Here is a 15,181-nt window from a genome sequence, read left to right as displayed (position 1 = left end):
GATTTTTTATTTCACTTTCTAGAATATTCTTATTTCTAAATGAAATTTAAAAATGACTAAATCTTTGATTAAATTTGAAGCTTTTTATATTCAATCGTCTCAAATTATTCCTCTTTATTTATTTATTTGACTTTTAAAAAAATATTTTAACAATAAAAATGTTATGTTTTACATCTAAATAAATTGGTTTATTTCTATATTTATTTGTATTATATAATTATATACTTATCGTCCTTTAATGTTTATTCTTATTTAATGTTTTAATTTACCTCTTTATTTCAATATAAAAAAAGTAAACTTTTGATAATTATTTATTTCTATTGTTAAATAAAAGTCATTTATTGAACTTTCGAAATCGCCTCCACTTTAATGCTGTTTCTGACAACCTTTTTATTTTTTGTTAGGGGTTGGGAAACATTTACCTATGCTCACATCATGACTGTGATACCAGGCATCAGTGAATGTCGACCAAGCCCCTATAGTCTTTTAGTTGAATGGCTCTGAGTGACTAGTTAGTTTGCAAAGTTACGGTTCAAAGGAATTTTTTAAAAAAGTTAAACTTTTTTCCTTTTTTAATAAATTTTTCACATTTTTTTTTCTTGTGCAAAGAAGTTCCAAAAGAAATGTTTAATTGCTTCATTCGCAGTATATTTTAATGAAATGTAAATTTCTAAAAGAAAAAAAAATTACTTACCGCATTTATTTAACAGATAGTAAAATGATTGTTTTCTTTTGTAGTTTTTGAAAGACCTTAATTGGAACAGTCAGTCAGCATAATATGTAGTTCTAACGTTTTTATTTTTGGATACTTCAAAATGTCGACCGACTGTCAAAGTTTTGCCAACTGATACCATGTGATCAGTTTCACTTTAGTTTTAGAAATATTTCCTGAAAAAGCCTTCATTCAGAAAATAGAAAGTACATATATTGTTCCATTAAACCTTTTATTGTTTAAATAATTTGACTTTGCTTGTTTTATTTTTAAAAAATATAAAGGTTAACAAGACATTTTTCATTTACTAATCAGATTTTTCATTCATTTACTAATGGAAGCGTGTCGGTAAAAAAAAAAAAAAAAAAAAATTGTTGCCAAAAGATAAGCACCCCCCCCCCGCTTATTTTTTAGTCATCAGTTGGAAAACCACTGATTTTTAACATTTCCTCGCAATGAGAGCACTGTAAAATCTTTTTTCTCTAAGGGTTAAGTATTCATCAACTTTTTAATGGACTTGATGTAGTTAGGCTGTTTTATACATAAATAAACTTCACTCACAAATAAAAACAATGTTACCTTGCGGCCCCTAAAGTTTCGCAACAGTGGAACCAGATAAGTAATCATGGGCCTCGAAGTTTCGAAACAGACAGACAGCGCCTATGTAGGTGACGGAATAAGAAAACTCATTACGATAAATGAAGATTACCTTTAAAATAGTTAATAAAATTCTTGCACATCATATTAAATGTTATGAAAAGTTCTATGACGTTTTTATCATAAATTTTTGACAGCATTAATCTCACTTCAAACAAACAGTTCAACTTAAAAATAGAAGAGAATCGTAATGAAAGAATCGTAAATCCAAGGTATTTTTTAACGATGCGATTCTGATTCCAATTCCCCCCAAAATACACGATTCTTACGATTAATGATTCTGATTATCGTCCCACCACTAGTTAAAAGTTATAGTTAACCATAGTTATTATATGACACCTTAGAAAGATACAAAGTTATGACATATTCAACATTAAGTATACAAGTTAAAAAAAATAATTCAACACCAACAACGCTGTGGTGTACAATCATTTCTAAAATATATAACTGTGTTTTTTTATTTGCAGGCAGATACACAAAAATAACTTTTTTAAATATGTTTTGTCTTTTGTTTATTTCTGGAAAAAATTTTTAAAATAAGTTTAAATATATAGTCTTCTCTAATTTTATTCAATGAGATCTCTCAGTTTTTAGAAAATTTTTTTAAAATATGAATCTGTAGACAAGACCTATCCCCCCATCCCTCATAAGTGACAAAAAATAAGTTGTATCATGCACGACAGTTTTGGAGGTAATTTGCATAACGGCCAGGTTAACTGATAAAAACAATGAGTGCTCATATATGCGGCAGAATGATTGGTTGGTTGTTTTTGTTTTACCGCATATCAACCCTTTTCAGATTATTTAATGCTGAATCCAAAGATTTTGAAGAAAAATTTTTTAATAGAATATATTTGTTGTTTTCAAGTCAGTTTCTATTTAACCCATAGTTGGGACCCTAACAGGTACTACCACTCCGGGTCAGAGTGGACCTGGGAGGAATGGCAATTAAAGGGTAGCTCCAAAGCCCGCAAGCTGGGGCCTCACCAATGAATATAGTTTAAGGTCATATCCAGGACCGTCAGCAGAATGAACTAGACAAAAGAAGTGGTAGTATCGACGACGAGTCATTGATAGTTTATGAAAGAAACTTAACCAACTGATTGTTGAGGACATATCTTTGATTAGTATGAAGTACCAAAAAGAATTTAATGATGCATCAATTCTAATAATGCAACATAATGTTTTGAAATATTGTATATATAGTAATCAATAAAGACCATCGAACAATTATAGGTATTCCTCATTTGCATATTTTATAAAAAGTTTCTAATTAACATTGTTTTTTTTATTTTATTTTACTTCAATCGAAGTTCTCAGTAATCAAGTGACCTCTTCGTGGTGCTAACACTTACACGAGATATATAGATATTTGTGAACTCCATTAAATTCTTCTTTACCTCTAAAATTTTGAGTTTTTAAAGAATATTAAAGTTATTACTGTTTTGCAGTATATTTTTCTTGTAGTCTCGGATTTCAGGACAAGAATTCATCTAGTCTGGTCGAGTATCCAGTTTAATGCTGCCGTTAATTGAGGTAACATCACTTGCAAAAGATGCACCGTTCCTTGTATAAGCCATTGTGGGGTAGCGATTATGAGGAGAGTTTATTTGGCCTGCAAATACTATGTTATTTGGAATATTCAGTAAGGGTTTAGGGGGAAGTAACCCCATACAAGGTTTTCCTGACAAACCCCTGTACAGAGAGGCCTTAGACACACAAGGGTAGTGTCTAGTAGGCATTCAAGTTCTCTCCAGCATGTAATTAAGTTCTATATTCTGTAATATATATTTCAATGTTTATTGCCAAATTTTCTTCTGTATACACAATAGTTTTGTCAATAGTAATATCATATTCATTAATAAAAATAATTAAAACAATTTTATTAAAATAGTATAGCATTTTAAGCAACTTGTGAAAAATATGAGGGAAGAAAAAATATGAGAGGAGAAAAAAAAAAAACAGGAGAAAAAAAAAATTAAAAATGAGAAAAAAAAAATTAAACATTAGAAAAAAAAAATTAAAAATGAGAAAAAAATTAAAAATGAGAAAAAAATTTTTGGAATAAAAGACTCAATGAAAAATAAAATCAGAAAACATTGAGAAAAATAAAGAAAGAAAATGTTGTCTGACCTTCAGCGTCCTAAATCTGCACACCATACTCGGCATCCTACTGAAAAAAAAAGAAAAGAATTTACCTCCAAGCACAGAAAGGGTCAATTCAAAAAAAAAAAAAAAAAAAAAAAAAACTAGTAGAGATACCCAACATTACCTAGGTAACACATTTACATAGTTTAAATATCAGCAAAAATTCTTTGCTGCCTTTTGTTGAGAAAAACTTTATCAGATAGCATTGTAAAAGTTAACCAAACTTTATCAGATAGCATTGTCCGCAAGCAGACATATATCCACACAGACGGTCATTCCAACAAACAATTTGTTCTATAAAACTTGATGGAAAATATTAAATGTAAATAATACATTCTGGTGGATTTAAGCTATAATCGAAACCAAAACTTATGAAGAATTCTTGATAAAATTATTTATAAAAAAAGTAGATGATTTAAATGCCATCAGCTATAATCGAAACCGAAACCAAATCTTATGAAGAATTCTTGGTAAAAATATTTATTACAAGAAATGGAAGTACATAACAATTAAACAACCCGGATGTAAGCATAACACAAAAAGTAACACATGCTATCATATTAATATACAGATAGTAAAATAATATTTCAATTTTTTGAGATGAGGATTGATAAATTGTCTTATTTGGACTACTGTTTTCTGGTTCTATCTGATCATGACGAATGGAACGAAAATAAGCTTCTCTCATAGATTAAATAGAAGTTGTTTGAAATTCTCTACCGATTCCTGAATTCAAAGCATACCTGAAGAAGGTTGAAGATTGCAGCAACCGAAATGCAAGAATAATATCCATGATGAAAACAGCAATCCAAATGAAGATTATTTGGATTAAGTCACAGAGATGAGAAACACACATATATATACATGAAAAGTTGTCACAAGGACCCATGGCGTAGTGGATAAAGTACTTGATAAAATTCAGTTGTAAAAGTACACTGTTCTGGAGGTTCACCCCTCAGTGCGGGCAACACTCAAAATACAATTGCGAATTACTTAGAACATGACTGACGGAATGAACGCATGCTGTTCCTGTGGATTAAATACGTTTCATTCAAAATTTCGTTCAAATTCCCGAGTTCAACAAAAAAATTCTCAAGTTCGACAAGATATACCTGAAGAAGGTTAGAGGTTTCATTGACTGAAACACGAAAATGACACTCAAGATGAGAACAGTAGTCCAAAGAATCCAAATAATATGAATAACCAATCCACATCTGAAAAATTGAGAAACATAAAATTTTGGTGCTGTATTTCAATAAGGAAAAACAGAAAGAGGAATTATAAACGTCTTTATACCCAGGCATTTCGAAGCCTAATGCTTCTCATCAAAAAAAAAAAAAAAAAAAAGTGGAGAAGCGACCTAGATTACAGATATAGGGAAATGCAAAATCTAGCTTAGGATACATTAGGAAAGAAATGTGTAATAAACAAAAAATAAAGATGAAAATAAAAACAAAAATAGATTTGAAAATGAAAACTATAAAAAAGATAAACCTCTTAATTTATATATATATGTATATTAGTGATGGGACGATTCCAATATTTTTACCAATTCCGATGCAATACCCAATTCTGATTATTAATCTCTGAATATTTAACTATAAACTGGTTATTTTGTTCCAATTACCATAAAAATACATTTCAAATGTGCATATATTTTTTCAATCGTAAAAACATACTTGTGAGGAGGGATCTATACATTTTAGTTTTACTGGATATTAAAATCAATAAATATTTATTATTATTATTAGCAGTGGAAGATTTTGTTTTTAAAAAAGACAGCCAAAAGAATCGTTTTTGGCATCAGAAAATAGGCACAGATATTTCCGATTCTGATTAATCGTCCCAACAATATATATATATATATATATAGTCATCCACATACAGTATTGTTATATATATATATATATATATATATATAGTCATCCACATACAGTATTGTTTCGCTGTTTCACAGCTTATCAGTGTGGCTAGAAAGGCAACTGCCTCAAGCCAGGATCGAAACCCGACCGCCCAAATGACAGTCAAGGCTTCTCACCATTGCGCTATATGGCTGATGCTGAGTGGGTAATGAATTAACGATGTTTTGAGATCGTTCAAATGCCTTCACTCAATATATATATATATATATAAAATTATTCCACGGATTTCTGCCTTCTGGATTACTTTGGATCATCTTCCAATTACGCGGTTCCCTTGGATTTTACTTGTGCGAATGGAAATTTAACTAACTTTCGTGGATTCTGCATCTTTGGATTTTACCGTCATTGGATATTTTACCTTCACCAGGCTTTCCATTCTCGTGAAATCACTTTTTTATTCACTCTATTCCCTCTGCTTCACTTTTTGTTATCAAGTTAGATCTATGACTTACTTGTAATTTAATTTAATACTTTTGCAAGCAAAATCCGATCCCGCATTTTGCTAAATCCTACCCTCTGATGAGAAGGAAAGTATTTCTTTGAAACTCTGCAGATTAAGGACTATCCATTTATTTAGTGCTTCCTTTTTAAAATTAAATATGTTTTTAACTCTTTTTCAAAGTGTTTTTTAACAGGTTTTATTAACTACTTGTTCTTATATATATATATATATATATATATATATATATATACACACACACTAGTTGTCTTTGTCAACTCGTAATAGCTTTACAAAGTTTGTTACTTGAAATATTTGAAACCAAAAGTTTAAAATAAAAAACATTTGATTCATAAGTTTCTTGCAAACAGAAGACTTTAGAATATAAATATTAGCATCTCAGTAATGTTAACAAATTCATTCATCTTTTAAATAAGTCCCAAACGAAATCCAATCAAAAAAGAAATAGATTTGCTTGAGAAAAACACGGTATCGTCTTTAAGGGGTGCGGGGGGGGGGTAGAAAGCAAGTAAAATCAGTCAATCATGTGCTCTCTTCGCTTTTCTCTTGCAGGTAATAATTCTTGGGAGCAATGTTAGAGGATTTTTGGCGTTTACTAGAAATCTCTAAGAATGTGAGAATATATCAGTCGTAAGAAAGAAAACTTCATAACGATTTTTGTTTTAATCCATAAATGTGTTCTCAAATTAAAACCGAACCGGGAAACGAACACATTTTAATTTTCAGTCGCAAAAGAGACGAAGAATAGAAAAGAACTTCAATTCCCTTTTTTCTTTGTAACAACATTCCCTCACTGTTACGGATGTGATGCCACCAACGTGATCTCGAATGTTCTTCACGTCTCTAACATGATCTCCTTTTCAAAACCTTTATTTTCATCTACCAGTGACGTTATTTCATATGCATTTACATACGCGCGTCCGTGCTATGTTACAATTGTGTCTAACTCTGCTCTTATGGGGAGGCAAGTAAATAGGAAGGAAGCGATTTAAAAAAAAAACAAAAACAAAGAAATGGAGTCTTATGTTACACTGAAATTCATAATATTTCACGGATATTACTCTTTTGTCAAGTGTTTTTATTTGTTGTTAATAAAGGGCCTTTGTGCCATATGTAATAGCTGTTTTTTTAAGGACAGCAGAAACACCAAATGTTGCTGAATTGAGACTATTTTCACGTTGAAAATGCTTATTTTTAAAAATATTTTTATCAGTAAAAAATAACGAAAACAAGATTATTTTCACCGCACATTCTTATTTTAATCTTTTAATCAAAATTATTTTCAACCACTTAACAAATGATTGAAATGCGATTCGTTTGTGTTAATCTTCATCTTGATTTTTTTCCCCTCTTGAAAACTGAATCTGAAATTATTTGCCAAGTTTGAAAACTAATCTCTCTTATATTTTTTGGTTTACTGACATTACATCTTTTTATATAACGTTAAATATATATATATACAAAACACAAACACACACACACACATATGTCTTACAGGTTTTTCAACCTTTAAAGCTATGTAAAAAAAAAGAAAACAATTAATCCAAAGTCTTTCATTTGAAAAGTTATTTGCTTGTAAGTCAATTACTCTCTTGCAATCAATGCATTAATTTGTTTCCAAGAATTTACGCTAGTCTTAATATTATTATAAGGATCATCAGTTGTTTACCATCAAAACTGCTTTGGGGATTTAAAAACAATGTATACACACACACATATATATATATATATATATATATATATATATATATGAATGCAATAGCGTGTGTGTTACTTTCTGTGTCAGGCTTACATCCGAGTCGTTTTTGTTATGTACTTCCATTTCTTGTAATAAATAATTTTATCAAGAATTCTTCCTACGTTTTGGTTTCGATTTAAGCTAATGGCACTCCAAATAATCTGTTGTTTTTTTTTTTAATATTTCTATCAAGAATTCTTCATAAGTCTTGATTTCAGTTTTAGCTGATGGCACATTAGTAATCTCTTTTTTTTTATAAATAATTTTATCAAGAAGTCCTCATAAGTTTTGATTTCGGTTATAGCTGAAGGAACTAATATATATATATATATATATATATATATATATATATATATATGCACACATATATATTTCATAAGTTTGAGATTCGATTTCGATTCAAGCTGATGAACCCAAGTCATACGATATATATATTATTTTTAAAATATAATTATCCACTGACATGTGTTTCGTCGTCTACGACTCATCAGGGTGGCTGAATCTAGCGAGGTTCGAAATCGGGACCCCATGGTAACGAGCCTAAACCCCTTATCACTGACCCATCTCGCACGACTGTCTGGATACATCGCGATTTACTTAGATGTTTCTTTGTTTTTGTTTTAGCGATATGTTTTGAATGAATTCAATTATTTACAAAAGTGCATTTTTCCCTAAATGCAAGTTGGGAATAATTCTCCCTTAAACCAATCCGGTACTCCCACATGGGGAGCAGTATATATATTATTTTTAAAATATAATATGTCAGTGTCAGTGGATAATTATATTTTAAAAATAATATATATACTGCTCCCCATGTGGGAGTACCGGATTGGTTAAAGGGAGAATTATTCCCAACTTGCATTTAGGGAAAAATGCACTTTCGTAAATAATTGAATTTGTTCAACACATATCGCTAAAACCAAAACAAAGAAACATCTATATATATATATATATATATATATTTGAAATCGCATTTTTATAGCATATAAAAATCGATAGAACATTAACTCTATAATAATACATACGAAATCTGCAAGAATTAAAATATCATATTCAAGCATACTTTATGACAGGACTTTGGCAGGCGTTTGTGTTAGCTTAGACAAATACTTTTGCAGTTTTAACAAAAAAGCTACAATAATATCAGAGCGTCTCCATTTACACTGAACATCTACAGAATGCCAACATCAATGTATTACATATGAATGAGTTCCCTGTGGAATTTCCACAGGTCCTGCTAGTATAAAATATTACTGTAGTTCAGATCAACATGGTACCTTCGGTTTTAAGCTGGAAAAGAACCAGACAAAATAAAAGAGTTTCCTTGAGTTTTAATTATAAATCACTCATAGGCTTTCTTTAGCCACATTTAATGTAGAATACTTCAGGGACTTTTAGTCATTTTTGTGTATTAATTGGTGTTTAAAGTTTACAATTTTTGGATGTCCGCTATGAAAACTTGTGTTCATCACATTAATTTAAATTTATCTTACTCCTTCATCTTAATCCGATGAGTTTCTTTAAAGAAACTCCACAAAATGCATACTAATTGGGGGGGGGGGGGACCAACCAAAAAACAGATGAATCTAACATTAAATTACTGCCATTAAGTCCATTACAAAAAAAGTGGTATTTTATAGTAAACCATAAAAAAAAAAATTAAAAAAAGGTAAAATGTAGTTTTTATGGAAAAGTGTTTTTGTTTAGTTTGTGTTTTTTATTCATTATTCCCAACAGTGACAGGCTTCTTAACATCTGAGAGATGTTCTGTAAATCTTTTGTCAAAATAGTTTTGTTCACTCAGGTCATAGAATGATCAATTTATTTCTGATACAACTCAGTTTTTGACATTACAATTTTGGAATGGACAGAAATGAGGTCACAGAGACAAAGTACAAAGTTTGCGGAAAAACATTGACAGAAAGAAATTGTTTGTTATAGAATTAATTAGAAGTAATTAAATAGAAACAAAAAACCAATATCATTATCATTTTTTAACGTCCTGTTTTAAATGCTAGTATGTATTGAACGTCTTGAAGAAATTGATTTACAAACGAATCTATCTCTGGCCAAAATTTGATTATCTCTTTCTCTCAAATTCACAGTTATCACTTCTGACCATGTTTTCCTTGACTTTCTCCTGTAACCTGAATCTGCTTTCTCAATTGTTTAACATCTACTAAGCCAAGAACTTTCATCCATCTTTTGAATGGTGGTATTACTATCAAAGCATCCTGTTCTCGCAAATCTCCCTCTACTCTCTAGATTTCAATTTTCCTTTGAGGTATAACTACGTCTGCAATTCAGACTCACATTACACATTTATAATATCATTCCCTCTCCATGCAAGACAGGTTATCAACCCTCACTGGTCAGATGGTCGACAACAGTAATTTTTTTTTTTTTTTTTTTTTTTTACTTACGTTCACCTATAACAAGGCATATCGCCACTTAGTGGGGGTCAGTATAGTATATATTCGTTCACTATGATATTATACAGCAAAAATATGCAATCCGAGATGTAAAAGAAAAAGTGGTTTTTCACTTTTGCTAAATAAAAAAAAAAAGAAAAAAAAAGTAGAATTTCACTAAAAAAATCAGATAACTCCCATCTGTGTTTCATATTAGTGATTGTCTCGGTAGGACTAAGTATTTTTTTTTAAATTCTAGTGAAGTATGTTTTTATAATGCCAATAACATGGCATGACAATAACAAATAAAAATTCGACAAAATAACTTTTTTAGACAATAATAAAAAATCGCAGCACACCAACATATTGTTTGTACCACAGAAAATCGCTATGGATTGTCAGAGAGGATGGAAAGCGAGGAGGTATAGCATTATCCAGATGTTCACAAGAAATGCACAAGAACTTTTGAAACTCTGAGAAACTTTAAGGGTGAGAGTTCCATATAGGTTTAATTTGAATAAAATATGCATCAAGTGCGCTTGAAAGCCAAATCACAACGTAATATTAGGAAAATAAACAAATATTTTACTTGCTTGAAATTTATAAATATATTTCAGAGTTAAACTCCATCCTCAGTATGTTGTTTTCTTTTTTCTTGTCTTCTTTCTTGCCATGTTGTAAAGTTAGAGAAAGAAAAATCTGTAAAGAGCTGCACGTCGTACCTCAAACAAGTAAAATATTTGTTTATTTCCTAATATTACGTTGTGATTTGGCTTTTAAGCGCACTTTATGCATATTTTATTCTGAGAAACTTTATCATGCAAAAGATTTTTTAATAAAAAAAGAAAACCACCAGTTATTATCAATGAAACTCAATGGTAAACTGGTGTTTCAATAACGCTAAGTGAATAGCAATAGGAAGAAGAAGAAAGTATTGGAAACATGGGAAGACTTATTGCTCACATTCCAGGGACCTCCCCCCACTCGTTCTTTACCAATCGTAGTAGTGATGATGGTGATGATGTAGAGACAATTAAAAAAAAGAAAAATCATGTAAAACTTGAGTGCTGCTAATCAAAATGAATTTAAGTGTCAAACCACAATGGCCACTTGGGTATAGTTGCCTTCAAGAGAATTTGTGAAAATGTCTTTAGAAGAAACAGGATGTTGACAAGAATGGTGGATTTACTTATAGAACATTGCTAAAAACATCAAAAGCTTTTAAGTCTATGAAAAAAAAAATCATAAATATTTGAATATTCCATTAAAGTTCTCTTTTAGCGATCAAACACAGTAAAGTTGAAACATAATTTTTCTCATCCAATTAACTATCAGTTAAGAGATGAAAATGCTATTTAAAACTTGAGCGTAACAGACTAACGGAAATACAGTTTCAAAATAAATCGTGGCAGACCAACTCAAATGCCGTTTCAAACATAAGCGTGGCAGACCAACTCAAATGCCGTTTCAAACATAAGCGTGGGAGACCAACTCAAATGCCGTTTCAAACATAAGCGTGGGAGACCAACTCAAATGCCGTTTCAAACATAAGCGTGGGAGACCAACTCAAATGCCGTTTCAAACATAAGCGTGGCAGACCAACTCAAATGCCGTTTCAAACATAAGCGTGGCAGACTAACTCAAATGCTGTTTCAAACATAAGCGTGACAGACCAACGCAAATGCCGTTTCAAACATAAGCGTGACGGACCAACGCAAATGCCGTTTCAAACTTTAGCGTGACGGACCAACGCAAATGCCGTTTCAAACGTTAGCATGACGGACCAACGCAAATGCCGTTTCAAACGTTAGCGTGACGGACCAACGCAAATGCCGTTTCAAACTTAGCGTGCAGGACCAAGTCTAAATCCGTTTCAAACTTAAGCGTGACGGACTAACGCAAATGCCGTTTCAAACTTAAGCGTGACGGACCAACGCAAATGCCATTTCAAACTTAAGCGTGACGGACCAACACAAATGCCGTTTCAAACTTAAGCATGACAGACCAATGCTAATGCTGTATCAAACTAAAGTTTGTCAAACAAATACTAATAGTTTCAAACTCAAACATGACAGACCAACGCTAATACAGTTTCAAGCTCAAGCAGTATAAACCAATGCTAATACAGTTTCAAACTCAAGCATGACAGACCAAGGAAAATGTATAAATGTGAACCATAAACTTAAACTTTGCTTATAGCACCGTCGATTTTCATTTTATATTTAAGACATAATATATGGATGTTCTTTAGACAATTTTGAAAGTGCATAAGTGTATTAATGATAATTTTCACACAATATCTTCTCTTGGAGATTGGGTCTTTATCAACATACGAATAGATGGAAAGAAAAATTCACTGATTAATTAATAATTTTATATTTCAGAATTTTTTTTAGATGAGAATTAGTATTAGTATTGGTCCCACGATTTATGTGAGAGAGGGGCCCATGTTTTTAGTGGCGTCCGTGCGTCTGTTATTTCGGACGATTGCCAGATAACTGTCCATTAGTTTTTCCTGAAATTTTGCCACATGTATTTAAATAGATATGCACAGTAAAAAAATGTTTTCGCAAAAATTCCCTTTGCGCCCACAGGCGCTCAAAAGAGGTAAAAAATGCCCTAAAACTACATGTTTTTCCCCATAACTTTTGATCCATCCATTAGATTTTTCTGAAACTTGGCCAAAATGTGGAGTACATTATTCTTAAGATGAATCCAGTATGGGTAACCCGGGCAAAATTCTGGTTTGCGTTCCCAGGGACTTTCAGTGCTAAAAACACCCCTTCTTGTGTCTTTTTTCATATTTCTTAACAAGAACTTGATATTTCTGGCTGTATAGTGGTTTTTCACGGTCGTCAACTCAAATATACATGTATTAAGGCCTGAAACTGCATTGTTATCCATTTACACTGGGATTTGGCGTCCCGAGGGGCTCAAAAGCGGTAAAAAAATGCCCCCAAATGGCCCCAAATTACACTTTTTGCCCCATAGCGTTTGATCCATCCATTAGATTTTCCTAAAACTTGGCCAAAATGTGGAGGCTATTGCTTTTAATATAAATTCAGTATGGGTGACTCTAGCAAAATTCTGGTTTGCATCCCTCTGGGACTTTTAGGGTTAAAAAACATGCCCTTTTGGAGGTCTTTTTTCATATTACTCAAAAACTTCATATGTATGTCTACATAGTGGTTTTCCATGGTGCTGAATTCAAATATACATGTCTTAGGGCGTGAAACTGCACCGTTTGTCCATTTTCATTGGGATTTGTCATTCCCAGGAGCTCAAAAGGTGTCACAAGTGCCCCAAAATTGCAAAAAAAAAAAAAAAAAAAAAAGACACTTTTTACCCCATAGCTTTTGCCCCATCCATTAGATTTTTCTGAAACTTGATGAAAATGTGAAGGCAATAATGGCCCTTTACACTTCTCACATTCATCATTTCTTCACTATTTTTTGTGGTGTCATCCCACATGCAGCCAGAGGGGGACCACGCACGTGCGGCTTGTTTTGATCATTATGACAACTAAGGTGCATTTTTGAACTTTAGAATCTTTATGTAAAACTCAGAAAACCTATAGAAACCTAAAGGCTGTCAGAGGTTCCATCAGCAGAACCATTGTGAAAATAATACTCAAGATGAGAAAAGTAGCAAGTCTGGTTACACGAGAAAAATAAAAAGGGAATTAATGTGTCACTCTTTTTCATATGCAAACACGTATTACCATATGCAGATAGAGTAATAATGCCGGGTACTCTGCAAAGAAAAGTTCTGAAAGATTTTCAATCTGGCCATTCAGAAATTTCAAGAATAAAATCTTTAATAAATCATACGAGGATGGACGAAGACAGATAATTTGATGAAATGGTGCACCAATAAGGATGGATGAAGACATCGATAATCGGATGAAATGGTGCAGAGGATGCCAACTGGCTCCAAGGGATCCCCTGTTAAAGATTCAATCATGGACAAAGACAGATGTCTCATGGAATCGATTGCATATTGACTATGCAGGCTCCATAAATGGATCGTATTACTTGATAATTTTGAACAGTTTCACTAAGTAGCCAGAAATTCTTTAGTGCAGATATCCGATTACAACAAATATACTTAATGAAATTTTTAGTTGCTTTGGATTCCCGAAAACCTTAGTCAGTGACAATGAAAATCAATTTACAGAAAGAAAATTCAAAGAATTCTGTAAATAATTCAATACAATTTATTGATACTTATTTTTTAAAAATCCTGAAATATAACGTCACACTCACATTCGAAATAGCATATTTAGTAGCAGCCATGCATTTAGTAGTTTGTCATACTTAAATCGAATTAGCATTTTAATTTGGCTGCCATGTTTAAATTTCAAATAGTTTTTTAGATGGAATAGACATATCTTAAAAATATCTTTTCTTAAAAAATTTAATTTGTTATTCGAAAGTTATTGTGTGAAAAAAATAATCTTAACATAGGCAATAACTTTTACACAAGCAATTATGAAAATTGTTGAGAAAAATTCTTTTGTCTAACATATGAAGTTAAATCTTAAAAAACGGAAGTTTGTACTCCCAGCAATAAACTTGAATATCTGGTATGTTGGGTGAACAAAATGACCAGAGAAACGCAAAGATTTGCCTTTTTTTTTTTACAAAGGAGTCATCACTTATCAAGGCCCAGAGGTCACTCAAGGATAAGGGTAAAAGAGTGTAGAGTGGTCAAAAGGACAATATCATGGTAATCATTAGAAGTTTAAATCTGATAAATTGGATTACTTAAGGGGAACAGCTCATCAAGAACTTGTTTACATTGGACTTGAATACGATCAAATTGTAGTCAGCTGGAAAGCAGGCAAACGGATGAGAGTTCCACAGGTGTGCAGTTCTAAGAAAGAAGCTTTGTTCATGGAATCTACGTTTAGGTTTAGGCACAGATAAAGAGTGGGAGGAAACTATTGGAAGTGGTTTCAGCTAGACGAGTGTTTCTCATGAATGTTTGGTGAGGAGAAGCTCAGACGAGCACTTGCCATGAAAATAATGATAAAGCAGAGACAGGCTGGCAACGTCTTTTCTGTGGGAAAGAGGTTGTAGGGAAGAGAAAAGGGCATACCCTACTCATCGTTTGAGCAAGTTTTTCGTATGA

General features: G+C 31.9%; 1 protein-coding gene across 8 annotated transcripts in view; it reads right to left on the bottom strand.

Annotated features, from left to right (window-relative positions):
- The window catches only part of LOC145247418 (uncharacterized), a 226,428-nt gene that overhangs the window by 29,565 nt on the left and 181,682 nt on the right, over positions 1-15,181 (bottom strand). For 2 of the 8 annotated variants that reach the window (XM_080109172.1, XM_080109174.1), the window contains 2 exons: positions 3,503-3,542; positions 1,292-1,372 (listed from right to left, as the gene is read on the bottom strand). In XM_080109172.1, the coding sequence (XP_079965298.1) occupies positions 1,292-1,372; positions 3,503-3,538 (117 nt within the window). In that variant the 5' untranslated portion in view covers positions 3,539-3,542. The remainder of the gene's footprint in view (positions 1-1,291; positions 1,373-3,502; positions 3,543-15,181) is intronic. The other 6 variants (XM_080109173.1, XM_080109175.1, XM_080109176.1 and 3 more) reach the window with 3 other exon arrangements.

This window comes from Euprymna scolopes, chromosome 25 (assembly GCF_053919585.1).
Source record: "Euprymna scolopes isolate OS-2025 chromosome 25, ASM5391958v1, whole genome shotgun sequence".
Classification (NCBI taxonomy): Eukaryota; Metazoa; Mollusca; class Cephalopoda; order Sepiida; family Sepiolidae; genus Euprymna; species Euprymna scolopes.
The sequence above is the reverse complement of the archived record's forward strand: the minus strand, read 5'-3'. Positions and strand labels throughout refer to the sequence as shown.